Genomic DNA, 19,988 nt, shown 5'->3' on the forward strand with positions numbered 1-19,988 from the left:
AGTGGGTATTCACCCATGAAAGCTCACGCTCCAAAACGTCTGTTAGTCTGCAAAGAGGGACACCCTGAAGATGCATCATTTTGTGGTGTGTCTCCTCTCCGCAAACAGCCCACGTACAAAGAGCTTCTGCCCCAGGTTTGACTATGGTGGGGAGAAGACTAATGGAACTCTACCAGGCTCCACTCCCTTGGCTCACCCAAACAAGACTCCACTTAGAGGAAGGATGGTCTTGTGGCTAAAACAATGGACCAGCACTTGGGAGAGCTAAATTCAGTGCGTGACTCTGCCACAGATTGAATGACCTTGGGCAAATCACTTAATCTCTTTCTGCCTTAGTTTCCCATCTCTATAACAAAGAGTAATAATATTACCTAGCTCCCACCCTGTCTCTCTATTCTTCTTCAAGTGCAGGGGTTCTCAAACTGGAGGTTGGGGCCCCTCAGGGGGCTGCGAGGTTATTACATGGTGGTGGGGGTGACGAGCTGTCAACCTCCACCCCAAACCCCGCTTTGCCTCCAGCATTTATAATGGTGTTAAATATATTAAAAGTGTTTTTAATTTATAAGGGGGGGAGTCGCACTCAGAGGCTTTCTATGTGAAAGGGGTCACCTGTAAAAAAGTTTGAGAACCACTGTTTAAGTGCCAATCACTGTGCGTGTTCCATACCTGGATGCGCGTGTGCCCCATGCTCCTGAGTCCAGAAATTCTAACAAGCGGTGTCACATACACCGTAGCTCGCCTTGTGCGCTGGACTGAGGGCATAAGAGGCAGTACGGGCCAGTGCCTCTCCTGTTTCTGTTTACCACCTCATGGTATCCCTGCGTCCACTGATTTCTTCAGCTTTTATCCTTACACTCTGTAAATACATTTGTGAGTAGTCGACAGTTTATATTCGCATAGCTGGAATTTTTAATATAGTCGGTGGAGGTAGTCTTTTCCCCCATACCACGGACTCCCTCTCCATGGTCTGGGACTATGCCCAGAGTCCCAGGTTCAAGAACTGTCTCTCCTGCCTTTTCTCTTTCTCTGTGCGCAATGATCACCAATGCTGTCTCTGTTGTTTGGGTCAGACGTACAATGCTGCAAAGTGCAGCTCCTGTTGCTGTTTTCCACCATGAACTAGCAAAGCTTGTGAGCTCAGATTCAGAAAATACCTTCTCTGAGGCTTCACTCTGATCCAGGCCAGGGTAGATCTCTCCTGTACATCGGCCCCCTCAGACGAGCAGTGCCCATCTGAGCACAAGCTTAGGAGCGGAGTCTGCAGGTGGCTTCTCCCCCCAAGCAGAAGGTGGCCAAAAGAGGCTTTTGCATCCCCCCAGAGGGGCTGGATTTCTTTTCTCTTAAAAATGCAGCCTACAGAAAAAAAAACGCTGGCGCACCCAACTGCCATGAACTGGTCCAGATCGATTCTTGTTCCTGATGCCAGCTTTCCAGAAACCCAGGATGTTATTCTGAACTGGGTTGACCCAATCTCAAAGGGGTCCTGGAAAGGAGCTTCTTTCCGCCTGTGTTAATACTTTCCAGTGCACGGCCAGACTCTTGCAGTGGGTCTTGCTGGTAGTTGAACTAAGGGCTTCTTTTAGTTCTGAATGCTGGTCTGGAGAGAATTCACTATCAATGTGCAGTGTGAGACAGGAAGTCAGAGAGTCAGCCCCCTGGGAAGTGATGCTACCACTGTCCACAGGGACACACTCTGAGGGAGGTGAGCCTGGGGAATACCCCTCTCTCTCCAGAGGAGCTGAGCTCCCATGTGTTGGGAACAGGGGAAGCCAAGTGATCTCAACACGGGATGGAGCTGTTAGAATAGCCAAAAGCCAGCACTGGGTCTAAGAATGATTTTGCTTCTCCACATTGGCCCCACAGACATTCATGTATCTAAGTCACGGGCACCATGCATTTTACTTGCTCTTTGACAGCCACATGTTCTACTGAAATGGTAGATGTGGCCTTCCCAAGCGGGCTTCAAAAAATATCAATAGTGTGCATGGAACATGTATGTGGGAATAGGGGTGAAGGCCCTTGAGACAAATGTGTCTCTGATGACTTAGTGGAGTTACATCAGGGATGGATTAGGCCCCTTGTGAGTTTCTCATAGTCACATTGGTTGGCAGCCTTACAGCTGTTCAAAAGAAGGGCACCTTTCTTCTGAGAGGGATTTCAAATGCTCCTGATCCCTGGAATTCCTTTCACTGTTGGCTAGAATTGCAGCTTCATTTCTCTTGTTTGGCTGACTCCCTCTGTCTTGTCTGCCTGATAAATGTTGCTCTCTGAATAAGATTAACCGACGTGTTACTGGAGGTGCCACTGAAATGCTCCCAATGGACGCAGTTACTGCCCATCACATTCTATTTCATCATAGTTAGGCTGAACGTTGGCTGGTAGGTTTCTGTCCTTCTCTCTCCTAGTACGAAATCTTGACCTGTACATTCTGTACCACTTTATATTCCTCTGCAGCAAACCAAGTAATCTACCAGTTACCAGAGGGATATGTATCCCTTCTAGATCTGGGAAAATACAGTAGAAAGTACTAGGTGTCGTTCAACCCACTGTGAGTGAACAGCATCCTTCTGATTGAACTTGAAACAAGTCCGGATGCTGTTTGGCTTTACTATCGAACTACACCAGGCTTTGTAGGCAGCATAGTGGAGCTGGGTGCGTGCCCATAATTATTGCTTGCTTGGTTTGTTTTTTTAAGTATCCATTGTTTCTGTCTGTAGCCTTCTCTTTGAGGCAGTGTCTCGCCATGGCAGGACACTGTTGATAAGAAGCACACAGCATCTTCAGTGCTTAGATTTCTCTCTTGGTGACTTTGGATTGATTAGAGTCTGAAAACAAGACTATCAAAATAGGCAGGAAGGTGGGGAAGCAGTGAACCCTGAAGAATGAGCCTTAAAGAAGAGCAATGGCTCTTCAGTTCAGATGAACTTGAGCATCTTCTGTTATCTTTGCATGCACAAAAGTTTCCTCTAAAATTACCCCAGTGTTTCCCAGGGGCATTAGGTCTAAACCAGAAACCCCAAATGGACAGTCCTTAGGTGCTGAGAATGGGGTTTTGGGGCTCCTTTTCGAGTGGCAGATAAACACAGGGGGGCCAGATCTTCAGTGGGTGTGAATCAGAGTGGCTGAGGATCTGGCCCAGTGCCTTTCCAGAGATGGACAGCAAGATGCCCTTTGTGTCTGAACTCTGCTTGGTACAGTGGGCGGGTGGGGGGAGGGCATCAAGGAACCAGTTACAGCTCCTTTTTCTGTGCTGGCCGAATCCTGGCATCAACGACCATCATGTAGGAGCTGCTCTAACCAATATCCCTAGCCAAAGATCCCTAGGGGACCTAATACCAGGAAAGAATCGGCGTAGCAGAACGGAGCTTTCCCACAGCCTTTCCCCCCAACCCCTGGCCATGCCCCCATGCCAGTGTGTGGGACGGCTGGTGAAGAAGCTGTCTCTGCCAGCTTTACAATACTGGGGAGTTCCACCAGGAAACTTCTTTGCTGACCCAGCTGTGGCCTATATGCATCTGTTTTGCACCACCTGAGCAGCGCAGTGTCCAGAGCGTAACATGGAATCTGGCCAGGCTTCTTCCAACAGGCTTGCCGTCCAAGCAGTGCTGGAGATAGGGCAAATTCTACTCCTTTCCCTTCCTGTGTGTTGCTGTCCTGTGTGATGATATCCCACTGCATCCAATACTGGAGATTCTGCTGCGATTGCACAAACTAAGCAGGAAATACCAGTCGGGAGCCCTTTCTCATGCTCCCTCTGGCAGTCCTGGGACAGCTCACACAGTGCAGACTTTGGGAAAGCTGCAAGATGAAGCTCAGGGCCATATTCCCCCCTCATCTCTCCCTCCCTGTTACAGATTTACCTGTTTATTGGCACCAGCGGTTCCCGACTCCACAAGAATTCTCTCCTTTTCCCATGTCCTGAGAACCCCAATCTGTTAATTCTGGGGACCCATCATCCCATATTATACTATGATTTTATTGTTATACATTTATATAGTGCACCCTTGGTGCACATGGCACAGTACATAGCGAGTGAAAAAGCCACAGCTTCAGCCCTGACATCTCGACTCTGCTACTGCTAAGTTCCAGCACCCTACTCTGACCACTCGAGCAGGGTGTTCTGTTCCCCCCAGCTCGAGACCAGAAAAGTCCTCGCCAGCCTCTGCAATCGCTTCAGGTTCCATCTGCATTGCTGCAAAAGAAACCCACGCTCGTTCCCAAAGGCATGAACCAGTGACATGCCTAGTTACCTTCTTTGTGTTTGGAAAGGGATGTGTCCATTCAGGATCGGGGCCCCATTGTGCCAGCAGAAAGAGAGAGACGATCTGTGCCCCATAGAGTCTACAATAGAGCAGCAGTGCTTTGAGGACCAGGGGCATTCTCCCTCTTGTAATCTATGTGATCCCTGACTCTAAACATTCATTAAGCTTCCCAGCCTAGGAATGTCTTTCCCTTTCTTCTCGCTGCACATTTCCTAAGGCTTGCAGTACGGTTTGCATATTGCTCCCCATCCCCCTTCGATGTTAGCCCACTGAAACTGAAGGAGTTAACTCGAGGATGGATTTAAGCTATAGTGACGCATTAAGTTACTTCTGCCTGCAGTTCTGAGACCTTTCTGTGACTCCTTTTCTCCTAGGAATTTCTCAAATAAATCACTGAGTTTATAGTGACCAAACTTTCCCCTTGTTCTGTCCTAAAATGACTTAGTCAGAGCTCAGTTCCTGCGATAACACAGTTGCCACTGACCTATGCCTAACTTCCTTCTCCTGATGCCCTGGTTTGTGCATCAACCCCCCCACTACCCCCCTGCGAATCACACACACTCAGGAAATCCTGGGACGTCCACAGCCTGGCTGTCTCCTGTCGAATCATTTAAGTGGCAGCTGGCATGACTCGGGGCGTGGGGAACGAAAGGAGTCCAGAGAGAAATCGGGAATTCAGCGTTCCAGCTTGTTGTTCTGCATGAATATAAAAGCAGGCAAATGGCCATATCCTACTGCAAGAACAAAGTTCAAGAGAGAACAATTATTTATAGCTGTAATTTTAGACTGCAAAATTCTGTCCTTGCAGTTTAATGTGTTTGTTACTTCTGTCTGTCTGATGCTTTGTTCTTCAAACCATGCCATTAAAAATTCTAATTCTAATAATAATACAACTTTAAAGAGACACTATTGTCAGGTTGAAAAATCACATCCATCTCTCCATCTCCTTAACCTGGCTCCTGTGTTACTTCTAACTATTGATGCGGTTTGTTTACATTCTGCGCTTCACTCAGCTTTGATGACAATAGATTAATAATTTTCACTTTTGTGTACCGTCAGTTTCACTTGTTGCTTCCCAGTGCTGCAGCATTTGCAGAAGGGATGTTTAAATCCATTTTTTAAAAAGCCTTTTCATTTAAAAAAATCATGACCATATTTCTATTAACTTTAGATTTTGCATAACTTAAAAAAAACCCATACAAATGTTGGGTCCAAGTTACAGGACAGAGTTACAATTTAACTTTTTATTTCTCAACTTTTTTGCATTTCCAGCAATATAAAGCCCCGTCTTTGAGAGACTCATATGTGGTTCAGAAGCCAAAGAAAAAGGAATCTAAGGCTGAATTAGTCAAGTCAGGTACCACTGTATTTTTTAGGGATACAGGCACTCCCGGGTCAAAGAGCCCCAAGATTCCTAACAATGTATGGTTAACACCTAACTTCATAAAAAAGGCAACAGAACACAATACATTCCACCTGTAGTGGAACGGAAATCCCCAATAACCTGTCCTTCCTAACGCTCCGTAAATAAAACAGCCACCCTCTCACAGAAGGCTAGAGAGGAAACTAAATATTCCTGAGGCTGTGCCCTGAGGATGCCAGCAAAGGACATTGACTCACAAGGAGAGGGGAAGTATTGCAAAAGGAGAGGAGATGCTGCCCCTGCCCCTGTCTATTCCTACTAGTACCCTGAGATGCTGGGTACTTCCAGTTCTGCTGGCTCACAATTGCTGTGAGAGGACATAAAACAAATACTGAAGTGAGCTGGATGGTCCAATGGTTGCAGTGCTAGTCTGGGACTTAGGAGAGCTGTGTTCCATTTTCTGCTTTACCACAAACTTCCTGTGTGACCTTGGGCCAGTTAATCAGTCAATCCATGCCTCAGTTTTACCATCTGTGTATGGGGGCACTCAGACCTCACAGGAATGTTGTGAGGACAGAAACATTGTGAGGCACAGAGATCTCCTGCTGGTGGGGCTATGTAAGTAGCAAAGATAGGCTGGTAATAGCAATGTCCAGAAAGGATGCACTTTACCACTGGATTGTCTTCTTTTTTCATTTTCTGTCCCGGTGGATCCTTATCTCTACAGTAGAACGATAGTTGAGAGTTTGGGATGGTAGCAGGAGAGGATCAGGCAGCGCTAGGGCAAGAGGGAGAGACAAGAGAGAAAATGTGCATCCCATCGATCATGCACTGAGGGCCTTTTGCCCATGGGATGGAGATGTATGTAATCTCTGGCATGAATGGCTCTGGCTAATCCAACACCCCAGATTCGCCCATGCTTTCTGTCCCTGCATGTCTCTGTTCCGGCAGCAGAGCACAGCCGTGCAGAATTTCTACGGAGACTGTTTGTCTTCAGTGGCATTTTGATCCCAGGGGGCAGCCCTGCTGAACGTGTGAGGGAAACTCTCCCGGGCAGGAGAAGCAGGGTGGCCCTCCCTGTTTGTGTGCTGTCGCTTCAGGATTCTGGGGAGAGCTGAAAGAGACAATGGATTAGACAGTCATTTGGACACCAGTCCTGGGGTGTAACCGAGGCCATCCGTGCTCACGTTTATGGGGTTAAACTAATCACCAGATGTGAGGTCAGAGTACGGGACCTTGCATTTTATCTGCTTCTTATGGGGAATCATCTGTTAGAATCTGGTAGACAATAACGAAACCACCATGGCCAGATACGGTCGGGTCTGCGCAGGGACTATCCTCACTCCACTCCCCTTCCCTTTGTATGCGGTGTTGCTAGCTTTATGCAGGCATTATTGAAGGCAATGAGTAACAGGTCATCCCCCTCCCCCTTCAGCATTCTGTACTGCACCCTAAGCCCTGCCTGGTGGACAGAGCTTGTGCCGCTTCGCTCACCATATTGACTGGGTGGGCACGGCCAATCAGCAATCAGAAACTTGTTCAGGATGTGTGCAGTTCAGTTATGTCATGTCCAGGAAACAATCTGTAGCGTAGAGAGGGAATTGACCACTGATGCTTGGTTCTCGTCTCGGGTTTGGGAGCAAGAGACCTGGAACTTACCAAAGCTGGGAAAGCTTTCTTCTGAACTCGAGTATTTGGGTGTAGCATTAACCTCTGGGCTCTTTACCACCTGAAACTCTGCTCCAGGTCCCTTAACAACGGCTAGTCCATTCTCACAAGGGTGTCTGCCGGAAAACAGTCCCTGCACACAATGGGTGGTAGACTTCTTGGAGGTGCTTGGGCAATTGTAATATTTTGGTCTGCGAATACCAAAGGACAGTGGCCTGGTTGTCCTTAGTGCTGATTGGCGATAAATTGAAGTCCCCCTGGAACAGGAGGCTGTTTGTCAAGAGCTCTCAAAGCCATTTCTTAAAACATGTGGGCATCTGTGTTAAAAATAGGGACTGAGGAACAGCTTTGCTAGGCCCATCTCTTGCGTCATTTAACACTGGACTAGATCATGGGTTGGTGAACATACTGCTGGGGGGAAACATCCCAGCAGGCCTTTTCCATCTCTGAGTGCTATGATTCTTTGATCACTAATCAGTTGTGTCCTCTCCACTCACTGGTCAGAGGGCCACATGCTATTAAAAAAAGCATCTTGCAAAATAGGGCAGACTGGTGGGATAGTGAGAAGAGACATTTTACAGACAAATATCCAGATCACGTGGTAGCTCAGCTGTGGCACCTGCAGCTATTGCATCTCCCTGGGGTATTTCCAAGCAATTGGTAATGGCTCTGATACTAATTCAGCCTGAAAGTGGGAATTGGGCTAAAAAATATGAGAGCAACATTGAGAGAGGAGGAGGAGCGATGTGGATGGAGAAGAAACGTACCACGGAACAGGGATAGGGTTTAAGCATCAAGAAGGGCATCCCTGTTCCTGTGCCCCTGCACTGAAGGGCTGGTTGGAAAGTAAGTAACTCACGTTCATACACCGTGCATATACCAGAGTGCAGCACGTGGCTTTGTTCACAGCTAGGAAAGCAACAGCAGTAACGTGTTTGAGTGGGATTGGAAACTAGCTCAACGCAGTGACTCGAGTGGTTAGAAGAGATGGTGTGAAACAGAAGGGCTTGGTAAAAAGAAAAAGAAAAGGAGAGAAAGGAAAGGCTGAGGAGGGGGAAGAGCCAGACGAAAATCCCCATTGTTGATTAAACACTGGGTGTGATACTCCTTTATGCAGCAACTGGACTGCTGCCCTGCACCACCAAAATCTGTTCTGAATCCAGGAATAGAATTTCTCAGAAGTACTCTATTCCCCTGTGGGCGGGGACCTTGGCCCAGATCCTTAAGCATAATTAGATTCCTAACTGCCACCGAAATCAGTGTGTCCTTGTGATTGTAGATATCTCTAAAGCTCCATGCACAGCTAATGGTGCTATATAAATAAAAACATTTCCCTCTGACCTGCTGTACAATAGATCTGTTTCGTAATAGATTGCACTTCATTACCACAGAAAAATTCTCTCCATCTGTCTTTTCATCTATCTATCTTTTCACATCATGCCCATCCCATAACAGGATTGAGTGTTGAATCCTATGAAAAGCTTCAATTCCATTAGATTAGTTTTCGGTGAGAGCAAAATGCACCGTGAGAAAATAGCAGCACCCCTTCCATGTTATTATTTCTATAAGTACACATTTTCGTCTTGGAAAAAAGTGCTTATCTGTATTAGTGCAGGCTAAGTGGTAATTACAAGCTGCCATAGCCTGTTGCTTTTCCTGAATAAACAAACAAATGCTGTAATATTAGCACTAATGGAGGCTCTCAAAATACTTCATTGTGGCAACTCTGCTGGTGGAAAATCCAGTCTCCTTTTGTCCCCATTGCTTCCCTCATTAAAATTCTTCTTGGACACAAAAGCCCTTTGGGACGTTGAATCTGGCTTTGCAAATGGCAGGTGGCTTTGACGCAGTGCCCAGGGACATGGATGCAAAGTCCACGTGGTGGAATGGAACATCACACACGTTGCTGTTGGGTGGTGCCACATTTGTGAGAGATCTTAATGGTATGTGCAGGCAGGAGGGGACTAGATCTTCTAGCTCCTGCTTGGAAGTGGCTTTACCTGTTACATCTTCCTCCCTGCTGAGCTCCTCCCTTGAAACTGAAATGGACAAAAAGGCTGTGAAGGAAAGATGAACGTAGTTGCACAGCAAAGCTTCTCACGGAGTCAGGTAAAGTAGCCAAGACTGAGCCCATTGAAGCCTGAATTCTCAAGCAGGATTGTTGATACCAATGGGTAGGTTACACAAACTGGGGAGCAGTCTCAGGCCTGACCTAAGCAGATGGATTCTTAGGGTACCTCATCCAAAGGGGTATTGAATTGGCACTGCAGTCCCCTGGAAACTTGCAAACAAGTCAGTCATAAATCACTGCTTTCCAGCATCAGAGACCCTCCCTGTTGGCCTTCTCCATTCCAGCAGCATGTCACTGTTGCTCAGTCATATGTCTTTGGGTCTTTCATAGACCCCCAGGACCCTTTGCTCTCAGCTCCCAGGACACAACTGCAGCTGATGCAGTTGAGTGGGGAGGTGTTGGGTTCTGGGCTGCATTTGGGCTTAGAGGCACCTGTCAGACCTCACTGAGCAGAAACAGGACAGTCCTTTCAGAGGATGGGTTAATACAGATGAGAGACTGGGTGAGTTACTGAGCTGGGTGCTTAGCGTGCACTCCCATTAAAAAGCATCAGGCACTGCATCCCATCTGATGATGGGAACCATTAAGGTTTCATCTCAGAGTACTGACTAAGAGGGGGACTTATCTGGGAATTGGTTATCCAGCCCCTTCCCAGTTCACAGGGCCAGGCACAGGCAAAGAGAAGGGTATAAGAGTGGAGGGACCTCACTCCACTGGCAGAGCACCTTATGTCCTAGTGGTTTAGGCATCTTCAGTCCCAACCTCAGAAGATACGTCAGCTCTTTAGAAGACACCTTAGCTCTTTGGTGAAATATTGTCAAACAAAAGTGCTGAAAAATCATGAGTCAGGCTCCACAAATACTGAGATTGGGGTTAAAAATCATGATTATTATTAATGATACCTTTGGCGCTCTGGTCATTTGTCTTTTCGTTTTTGAACCTGTAGGGATCACGTTTTCAAGCTTTTCTCTGAAACTACGAGGGCTAAAATCTTCCTTTTCTTTTTCAAGAGAAGTATTATGGCAGTGACTGGGGGTTATTTTTTCCTGAATCTTCCTAGAAGCCACCTGTTATTCTGTTTCCTTGCTTCTTACTGGCTGCTTAAGAACAAAACCAGACCAAATCACGTGGGCTAAAGGGATGGCTGCAAAAAATACTCTGTAAAGATCTTGGTAGACTTTGTACTTGTAGGTCAGAGGAAATCTCATAAAAAGTTCTCTCTTGTGTCTAATGACTAGCGCTGTGTGGAGGATGGAAGTTCTATTTCGCAAAGGATTTTGAGATTTCCGAATCTGATATTGTTCTGAACTGGATCAAAAACTGAATATTTCCACATTCTCTGCAAAGAAAATTCTGAGAAGAAAAATTGTTTCAGGTTGATTGACATGTTTTAAGTAGATTTTGACTTTAAATTTTTTTAAAGTCTTTTCTAAATGAAAAATCAAAAGATTTTGTTCCAAAAACGTCACAGCGCACTGTTTTGACTGTGTTGGAACTTTCCCTCCCTCCCCCAGTTTTCTTCTTAAATGAAATTCTGAGAAAATTAACCTGATTTTGTGAAAAATTTTGATTTAGACAGAACTGCATATTCCAATGGAATATGGTTCCATTGATGTTTCTCCAGCCAGCTTTGTTAATGACAGCTACTTTGTTTTGTACCACTCTGGGGTAGAACTTTGACTTTGAATAAAGAATCATTTAATAAATATATTTGAATCAAATCCCAGATTAACCCTAATTAGAGATGGAAAAGCCACACTAAATCAACAAAGCCAGGACAACATAACACAAGAACTAGGGATCACCAGATGACATTAATAGGCAGCAGGTTTAAAACAAACAAAAGGAAGTTTTTTTTCACACAACACACAGTCAACCTGTGGAACTCCTTGCAGGAAGATGTTGTGAAGGCCAAGAATATAACAGAGTTCAAAAAAGAACTAGATAAATTCATGGAGGATAGGTCCATCAATGGCTATTAGCCAGGATGGGCAGGGATGGTGTCCCTAGCCTCTGTCTGCCAGAAGCTGGGAATGGATGACAGAGGATGGATCACCTCATGATTCCCTGTTTTGTTCATTCCCTCTGGGGCACCTGGCATTGGCCACTGCTGGAAGACAGGATACTGGGCTAGATGGACCTTTGATCTGACCCAGTATGGCCATTCTCATGTTCTTATGATACAGTGTCTCCTGACGGAAGGATATTAAAACGGAAAGAATTCCCAGTTCTCAGTCACACACCTGATTCATAGGGCATCAATGTATTCAAAAGTATGCTGCTTATGCTGTGTAATAAAAGGCTCCTTTCATGAGATGGGGTTCCTGGTCTTGAGGGACGCGAAACAGGGTATCCGCTGATTCCAGACCCAGCTTGGCTGGTTGAATCCTTCCCCGCTCTGATCAGCAGTAGCTTTGTGCAGAGTGGAAGAGGCGTGATCTGCAGCCCCTTGCTCATTATTACTATTGTTGTTACAGTAAAGGCTAGAAGGGCCAACTGAGATCAGATTCCTAGTGGATCAATACACAGCACTAGATAGTCTTTGACTCTGAGAATTTACGATCTAAACAGGAAAGACAGACTAGTGGGAGGGGAAAGTCGAGGAGCAGAAAGGGGAAATAACTTGGCCAACTTCACGCAGCAGGTTAAAGTCCAGAACAGAACCCAGGTTTCCTGAATTCCAGTCCGAGGCCCAGTGCACTGAACCACACTGTCTTATCTTTCACCTCTCACATTGATGTAGGGGAGAGAGACACACAACTAGCCCCTCTGGAGCTGAGAATTCTTTTCCCAGTTTGCCATGCAGTATTGTTGCAATTCCCCACATGATTCCCGTTCCAGTTGTGCTGCCTAGTGACGTGCTGCTGCGCTGTGGCATTCCCTTGGGATGTTGGATTGTTGCTACTGTACCCTGAAAAACCATGAAGGATCGCTCTGTGTCTTACCCAGGGTGTGAGCTGGATGTGCTGTGTACAGTAGAAGGGCCCGAAATGCAACATCTGTATCAGAATCCAAACCCTCCCCAGGTTCAGTGGGATTCATCTCTAAGGTTTGTTTCAGCCCCATCATAGAGACCGGACTAGCCACGAAATCTGGAGCTGGGATCAGTGGTGTTCTGACCCAGAGTTTTGGTTTCCACACTATTCCTTTATCGAGATGTACAGAAGTTGCACAGTGTGCTGGGACAGAGGCATCCTCCAGCTGCATTGAGAAAATACTGAGAAGTGCTAGGATCCAGGCCACCCAGGCCCTTTCCCTCCTTAAGAGAGTCACATTCCTAGGAGAGAGGACAGTAGGGTTACAATCTCATCAGGCCTTCCCTGCACAACTGACACACTTTGAGACGGCGATCCCTTAACGTCATTGCATAGTGTCCCTTGGAGGGAACGCCCTCCCGCCCCTTGTAGAGAGGGACCCTTTTTTGAAATGACAAGCCAAACTTTGCAACTATGTGTAAACAAAGGAAAGATGAAACCAGCATTAAAAAAAAAAAAAAGCAGCGACCACCAAACGATATAATGATTTTTGTTTCTAAATTTTATTCTGTTACAGGGATGGAGCACCATCCATCCCGGCCCACAAGACTTCTGGGAAGCCAAGAAGAACAAGGTATTCCCATTTCAATATTACCAGACAAGCTGCCATGCAGCTATCAAGTTTCTATATCTATATATCTGGAGTTAAAACAGCCACCGCCAACATCTAATTGCAAACTGCTCCATGTGCTCTGTCAGCTGGCAGTGCTTTTCCCCCCCGTGATTAGCCCCTAGACCAGGTGGGAGTAGGGAATAGATTCAGCAACAGGGTCCCAAGTCTTCATGACTAGAGCTTCCCTGACAGCCACTAAAGAACTTGTCCCTAGCACCCTTCTCCCAGATTGCATGATAATAAGCAGTCCATTTGCTTGAATCCCAAAACTAGCCAATCCAGCTGTATCCTCAGCTTTCCCTTCCAGCTACCTCCTATTCCCCCCCAGCTCAATCCACCCCATTGTGTTCTCTGCACCTAAAAAAACAAACAGACCCCTCCTCTTTCCAAACACCGGCATTTCGTTTAGAACATCGCTCTCCTGTGGATGAGGTTCAGCTGTGGTTAGGTTTCTCCAGGCATGGGAGGGAGAGGGAAGTATTCTCACTCGCGGCTGACTAGCAGCAGATAAAATACTGTAGAGATCCCCGCTGGAAAGAGCTTGGGGTTCCAGGATGGAGAGCGAACAGGAGGCCAGGAGTGGAAAAGAAGTGTCTGCATTAAGGAAACCTGAGACCGAAGGGTTAAACTCAGTCCCATCATCAGGTTTGCTTGCTCCTTGCAAAGTGCAAATTCTGTTTCTCCTTCTCTCTACCTCTCACCTTCTCCTTGAACTTCTGAACCACAGACTTATTACCTCACCCACTTTGTCTCTCTAATATCCTGGGACCCACCTGGCTGCAGCAACGCTGCACGCTTGTGTGACTGGTAATCATTTTACAGCTGTAATTTGTCTTCGCCAGGGCACATCTAGAGATACAGGATCCTCTTTATTGTCAAGGATGATCATTTTTGTCTTAAAAAACAACCACCAAACCTACAAAACAGCGCAAATCTCTGTGGCAGGGTCTAAAAGTCGTCCTCTGTCTGGCTGCTGTTGGCAGCCTGTGTGAGATGCATTTGTGGGTCTCAGCGCAGAGCCTACACATCACAGATATCCTGGCTGCTAGTAGCTCAGCTGTTGGCAGTCTCAGCTGAGAAGCCACGATACGAGTAGGCCATGGAGACAGAGCTCATCTCCCATCCACAGAGGTGTTCCCTGCAGGTCAGGATTGAGGCGGTGTTGGGAGGTCTGCACTGCCCATTAGAGTGGATAAACTGAGGAATTTGGCTGACAGGACTGTTTATCCAGCCCCTGGCAGTCCAGTCTGTTGTCCATGCATGCGTCCAAGCAGGGATCCCCAGGGAAGCATCCACTGAGTCCTTGGCCTCCTTGCAACAGCAGCCGTGGTCTGGCCTTTTTTGCTCGGTGTTGCCTTCTGGTTTCTTCCTTTCACCCTGCCTTCCATTGCCGTTTGTTCATTCTTTGAGTTGATATCTGGTTTCTGTGGCCCCTCCCTCAATTGAGGGGGCGGGCCTTTTGTTCTTGTAGACTCCGCCCACCAAACCCAGTCATCAAATAGGCCTCACCTTGCATCTGCACTACATTCATTCACAAAAGATCTGAGGGGCGTAGGCTCTGCTCCACACAGAACATCACTCAGGGAGCTGCCGAGTACTTGCTGCTCTGTCGTCTCCCTGCTGTGACCTATGTGGAACAGAGCATGTTCTCAACGCTAGTTAAAAATGCATCGGTGAGAGGAAAACAGCAACACCCCTGGCCTGTCTGCAAATAGTAGCCCATTGCCTGGTCTCCTCCAGACATTCAGAACAGTGATGGTATGAAGAGTGTCCTTTGGGTCACTGGGGCACAAGTGCCCAGGTTTAATCAGCTCCGTCCCCTTCACACTGCAGACAAGTCTGCTTTGATTGGTTCTGTTTGTTTTTGCTGGCAATGCTGACCTAAAAAAAATGGACCCTGCGGCATTTCTAACAAGCGTCCTTAACTGATTTCTGTACTTGGGGCTCAGGACTGTCACTTGCTAACACATGCTCGTACAGGCCACATGGGTCTTTAACATCCAGTGCAGAATCAATAGAGAATAGCTCTCCAGTCAATAACACAGCCTGGGAGGATGAGCTAATTATTCCCTGTGCAGCTATGACAGAGCAGGCCAGTCGCTGCTTTGTAGCTCAGCACACATCTGCCTTTTGCTCATGGTAGGGCACTGCAAGGTTCCAGAGCTGCAGGACTGCTCCTTTGAAGCATGCCCTGAGCCCATCACAGAGCCTGAAGGGCCAGGCAGTGCTGCAGGATGGGGGAAAGTGAGAGGAATTGCCCCACTCACTTGCAGGGTAAGGAGTGACTGCAGTGTCTGCTGCAGCTCTGAAGCCAACTATGTGGGGGAGAGCATGGGCAGAGCTGCATGACTGCAGATCCCACCACCGCCATGCCCTGCCCCCTGCAACGACTGCATGCTGCCATACAAGGCAAGGGCTTGCAGGGAGCAGTGTTCTGTGCCATGCACAACTCCTCTCTGCATGAGAACTGCACAGATTCTGCTAGAGTGGAGCCTTCTGTGGCCACAGAGATGGGGCTGGAATGGTTGTCAAGGGGCTGTCCAGTCTGAGCTTCAGCCCTCTGCTGTGGCTGCTGCTGTGAAGTCCTGATGCTTTGAGGCCTTACAAGAAAGTTGGCTTCCCAATCTGGGGCTCAGGAGCCGCTTCTGCTGCAAAGATCCCTCCTCTGGAAGTGCGATGCTGTGAAACTAACAGCTGCAGATGGTGCATAGGACTGGAGGGGACGTACATGTGCTGTGATTTGATTGTCTCATTTTTCTGAGTGTCCTGGTGATGGGAGCGAATGTGTATGTGGAGGGGAGAACCCAGGCCATGTATCAGTCTGGTTACGAGTAAAACCTTGCCTCATGTTTAGGATGGCGTGGCTCCTGATTCATTCCGTCCGTCCCGCAGGGGTGCAGCGTGCATGAGATGTGAAATCCAGCACGGACACACAATCTCAAACCTTTCCAGAGCAATCGCTGCTTTCGCAGGCATCTTTGGAAACCATTCAAGCTCCAACCACCACTTTGTGTTTGCAGATCCCATCTCTTCAGCATGTGGTGTCCCCCCGTGGGACACTTGCATGAAAACAGGGGGGTAAATTTACTACGTTCCATCTGCTTTGCACTGCTCTGCTGATGGGACCCAACTGCAAACTTGGCTTTGGCAGCTGATGAAACCAAGTTGACAGCTGTTTTGCATCACTTGAATGTAGCAGTGAAGGTGGCCTCAAATCTCCCTTTCTAAAGAGCTCACCTTCTGCTCTGGCCTAGTCTTGTACGATCTGGCCTCCCCCAGCACTAGTGCTCTGTCTAGTCTCCTGAGTGACCTCCCTTAGTGAGTTACCCCCTTCCTGAAGTGCCCCTACATCAGAATATTTTCTTGAATGTCTAAGATAAGTTTTCACTTTCCTAGTTTCAGGCCCTTACTTCCTCGTTAAATCATCTAATCCCCTGATTCTTGTATGTTACTGCCTCCTCCCCCTGCATGTTCAGCATGTATCATACCCGTGGCATCACGGTTCTACATTCTGTGGCCCATCAGAATTCATGGGAGAGATTCCAGAAGCCTGGAAAAGGGCAAATATAGTGCCCATCTATAAAAAGGGAAATTAAAACAAACCAGGAAACTACAGACCAGTTAGTTTAACTTCTGTGCCAGAGAAGATAATGGAGCAAGTAATTAAAGAAATCATCTGCAAACAGTTGGAAGGTGGGTAAGGTGATAGGGAATAGCCAGCATGATTTGTTAAAGAACAAAATCATGTCAAACCATTGATAGCTTTCTTGATAGGATAATGAGTCTTGTGGATAAGGGAGCAGCGGTGGATGTGTATACCTAGACTTTGGTAAGGCATTTGATACAGTCTCGCATGAGATTCTTATCATAAACTAGGCAAATACAGCTCAGATGGGGCTACTATAAGGTGGTGCATAACTGGCTGGATAACCGTACTCAGGAGTATGATTAATGTTCCCAATCCTGCTGGAAAGGCTATAACAAGTGGGGTTCCGCAGCGGTCTGTTTTGGGACCGGCTCTGTTCAATATCTTCATCAACGACTTAGATGTTGGCATAGAAGTACGCTTATTTAAGTTTGAGAATGATACCAAACTGGGAGGATGCACTTGCTGTGGAGACAGGGTCAAAATTCAAATGATCTGGACAATTGGAGAAATGGTCTGAGGTAAACAGGATGAAGTTTATAAAGACAAATGCAAAGTGCTCCCTTAGGAAGGAACAATCAGTTTCACACATACAGAATGGGAAAGGACTGTCTAGGAAGGAGTACGGCAGAAGGGTCAAGGGTTATAGTGGACCACAAGCTAAATATGAGTCAGAGTGTGATGCTGTTGCAAAAAAAGCAAACATGATTCTGGGATGCTTAACAGATGTGTTGTGAGCAAGACACAAGAAGTCATTCTTCCACTCTACTCTGCGTCGGTTAGGCTTCAACTGGAGTATTATGTCCAGTTCTGGGCCCGCATTTCAAGAAAGATATGAGAAATTGGAGAAGGTCCATAGAAGAGCAACAAGAATGATTAAGTCTAGAGAACATGACCTGCTGACAGAATTGGTTGTTTAGTTTGGAAAGGAGACTGAGAGGGACATGATAACAGTTTCAGGTATCAAAAGGTGTCATCAGGAGGAGGAGAAAACTTGTTCATTAGCTTCTAACGAAAGAACAAGAAGCAATGGGGCTAACTGCAGCAAGGGAGGTTTAGGTTGGACATTAGGAAAAATTCTAACTGTCAGGGTGGTTAAACACTGGAATAAATTGCCTAGGGAGGTTGTGGAATCTCCATCTCTGGAGATATTTAAGAGTAGGTTAGATAAATGTCTATCAGGGATGGTCAAGACAGTATTTGGTCCTGCCATGGGGGCAGGGGACTGGACTCGATGACCTCTTGATCAGGGGCGGCTCTAGACATTTTGCCGCCCCAAGCACGGTGGCATGCCGCGGGGTGCTCTCTGCCGGTCGCCGGTCCCGTGGCTCCGGTGGACCTCCCACGGGCGTGCCTGCGGAGGGTCTGCGGAGCCGCGGGACCAGTAGACCGTCTGCAGGCATGCCTGCAGGAGGTCCACCTAAGCCGTAGGACCAGCGGACCCTCCGCAGGCATGTCCGCGGGAGGTCCACCGAAGCTGTGGGACCAGCGGACCCTCTGCAGGCAATGCTGCTGAAGGCTGCCTGCCTGCCACCTTCCTGGCGACCGGCAGAGTGCCCTCCGTGGCATGCCACCCCAAGTACATGCTTGGCATGCTGGGGCCTGGAGCTGCCACTGCTCTCGATGTCCCTCCCAGTCCTAGAATCTATGAATCTATGTGACAGTGGGGATAGAAATCTCCTATAAATCCAAACGTTTACCCACAAGACTTGTTTCTCAATTGCCTAGTAACATAGACAATGCTAATGGCTAAAAAACAACACGTTGGAGGTGAATCCAGATGCTTGTTATTCCAGCCCTGGGCTTCTCTTGAGTAGAGACTGTTAATTGGGCAGAACTTTCTGATATGGGTATGAATCCACTAAAGACTGGAATGAAACCATTGTGCTAGTTTTCCTTTGTGACTTCATCCAGATGTGCACCCACATGCATGATGCCTTTTGTCCTCGCTGGGGAGAGAGGTCGAATTCAGTGATGATGGAAAATTGTAGCTATCACTTTTCATTCTTGTCAGACCTTTCGTTTTCACATGGTTGATAAGAGGAGCGAATGGAAGGATGAGCTTACAAACGGTGAGGTGTGTGTGTGAAGATGTGGTTGGAAAGGCGAGAGGAGGATGTACCCATGTCAGAAGAAGTGGAGGGAAACCATATTCTGATATTGGGGATCTCCCGCTCTTTAAAATAGACCACAAAACAGATTATGCTATCCCGTCATGCCTTGCGACCATGGAAGCTCTGAACCGGCAAGACAGCAAGCTGCCTCACTGGGAATTTACTGCAGGGTTTCTGTTTTCGTTTTGGACCTGGGGCATTTGATGACAACGTGCTATCTGCTTCTGCTAACCAGGTGGCATTGTCTTGACCTGCCGGGCTGGAGCAAGTCTGCCTCAAGGGTTTAGACTTGGGTTGAGCAGAATTGAGAGTCAGCTTTCCACCAGCCACAAGCACAGACTGCCTATGGAACAAACTCTTTGGTGTAGTGCTTTTCAGCAGTGATCAGTAATAACAACAATACTTATATATTCTCTCTCTCTGGCTTCTCTGTGTCTTTTCCATCTGTTGTCTATCACTTATACCATCAGCCAGATTCACTTTCTTCACTAGTGAAACCTGTTCAGGTGTCTCCCTGTCCCATCATGTTCTGTAAGATCTGCTGTCTCCATACCCACGTACAGCTTCTCATACCTGAGGGCATTTCAGTGGGTTTCCTTTGGATCAGGATTCATAGATCTATGGTCAGAAGGGACGGTTGTGATCATCCAGTCAGACCTCTTGAGGTCATAGAGTGTCACCCAGTGACACTCTGATTGGGTCCAATAACCTGTGGTTGAACCAGCGTGTTTATTTAGAAAGACTTCCAGTCACTGTAAAAACTCCTGACGAGGGAGAATTTAGCCTGTTCCCGTGGTAATTGTTACTTTCAGAGCAAGGACTCATTGTCTGCACTCTTTCTTCGAAACTTGCTGCTATTGTATATTAGATCTTTGGAGCCTAAGTCATTGTTAAATTCCCATTTGCTCAGGGCTGCCTCTGCCGTAAGTTTTTAAATTGGGTTTTTGGCTTGCTCAGCGTCATTTGTAGCCAATTTGTCTCCCGTAACGTGCCCAAAGGAGTTCCAGTTAAGGGGGCCGCATCTGTGAGATTGAATGAAAGGTTGACATTATGAGCAATAAAGTTCTAGGCGTCTGACAGTTGAGAGAGAGAGAGAGAGAGGCACCTCTGTCCCCCGTAACAGGGAGATTGAGGAGCTAATGTCAGCCTATAAAAGGTAATAGAAAAATTCAAGTCCGACCAGGGCCAGATCCTGGGCTGATGTAAGATCAATTGG

At 47.2% G+C, this 19,988-nt stretch overlaps 1 protein-coding gene across 2 annotated transcripts in view; it reads left to right on the plus strand.

The window, feature by feature from the left end:
• The window catches only part of RXRA (retinoid X receptor alpha), a 228,971-nt gene that overhangs the window by 169,735 nt on the left and 39,248 nt on the right, over positions 1–19,988 (plus strand). The window contains exon 5 of one of the 2 annotated variants that reach the window (XM_032767609.2): positions 12,917–12,973. The exons of the other annotated variant lie outside the window; for it this stretch is intronic. Within the exon in view, the coding sequence (XP_032623500.1) occupies positions 12,917–12,973 (57 nt within the window). The remainder of the gene's footprint in view (positions 1–12,916; positions 12,974–19,988) is intronic. 2 annotated transcript variants of the gene reach the window in all.

The sequence above is a fragment of the Chelonoidis abingdonii genome, chromosome 24, assembly GCF_003597395.2.
Source record: "Chelonoidis abingdonii isolate Lonesome George chromosome 24, CheloAbing_2.0, whole genome shotgun sequence".
NCBI lineage: Eukaryota > Metazoa > Chordata > Testudines > Testudinidae > Chelonoidis > Chelonoidis abingdonii.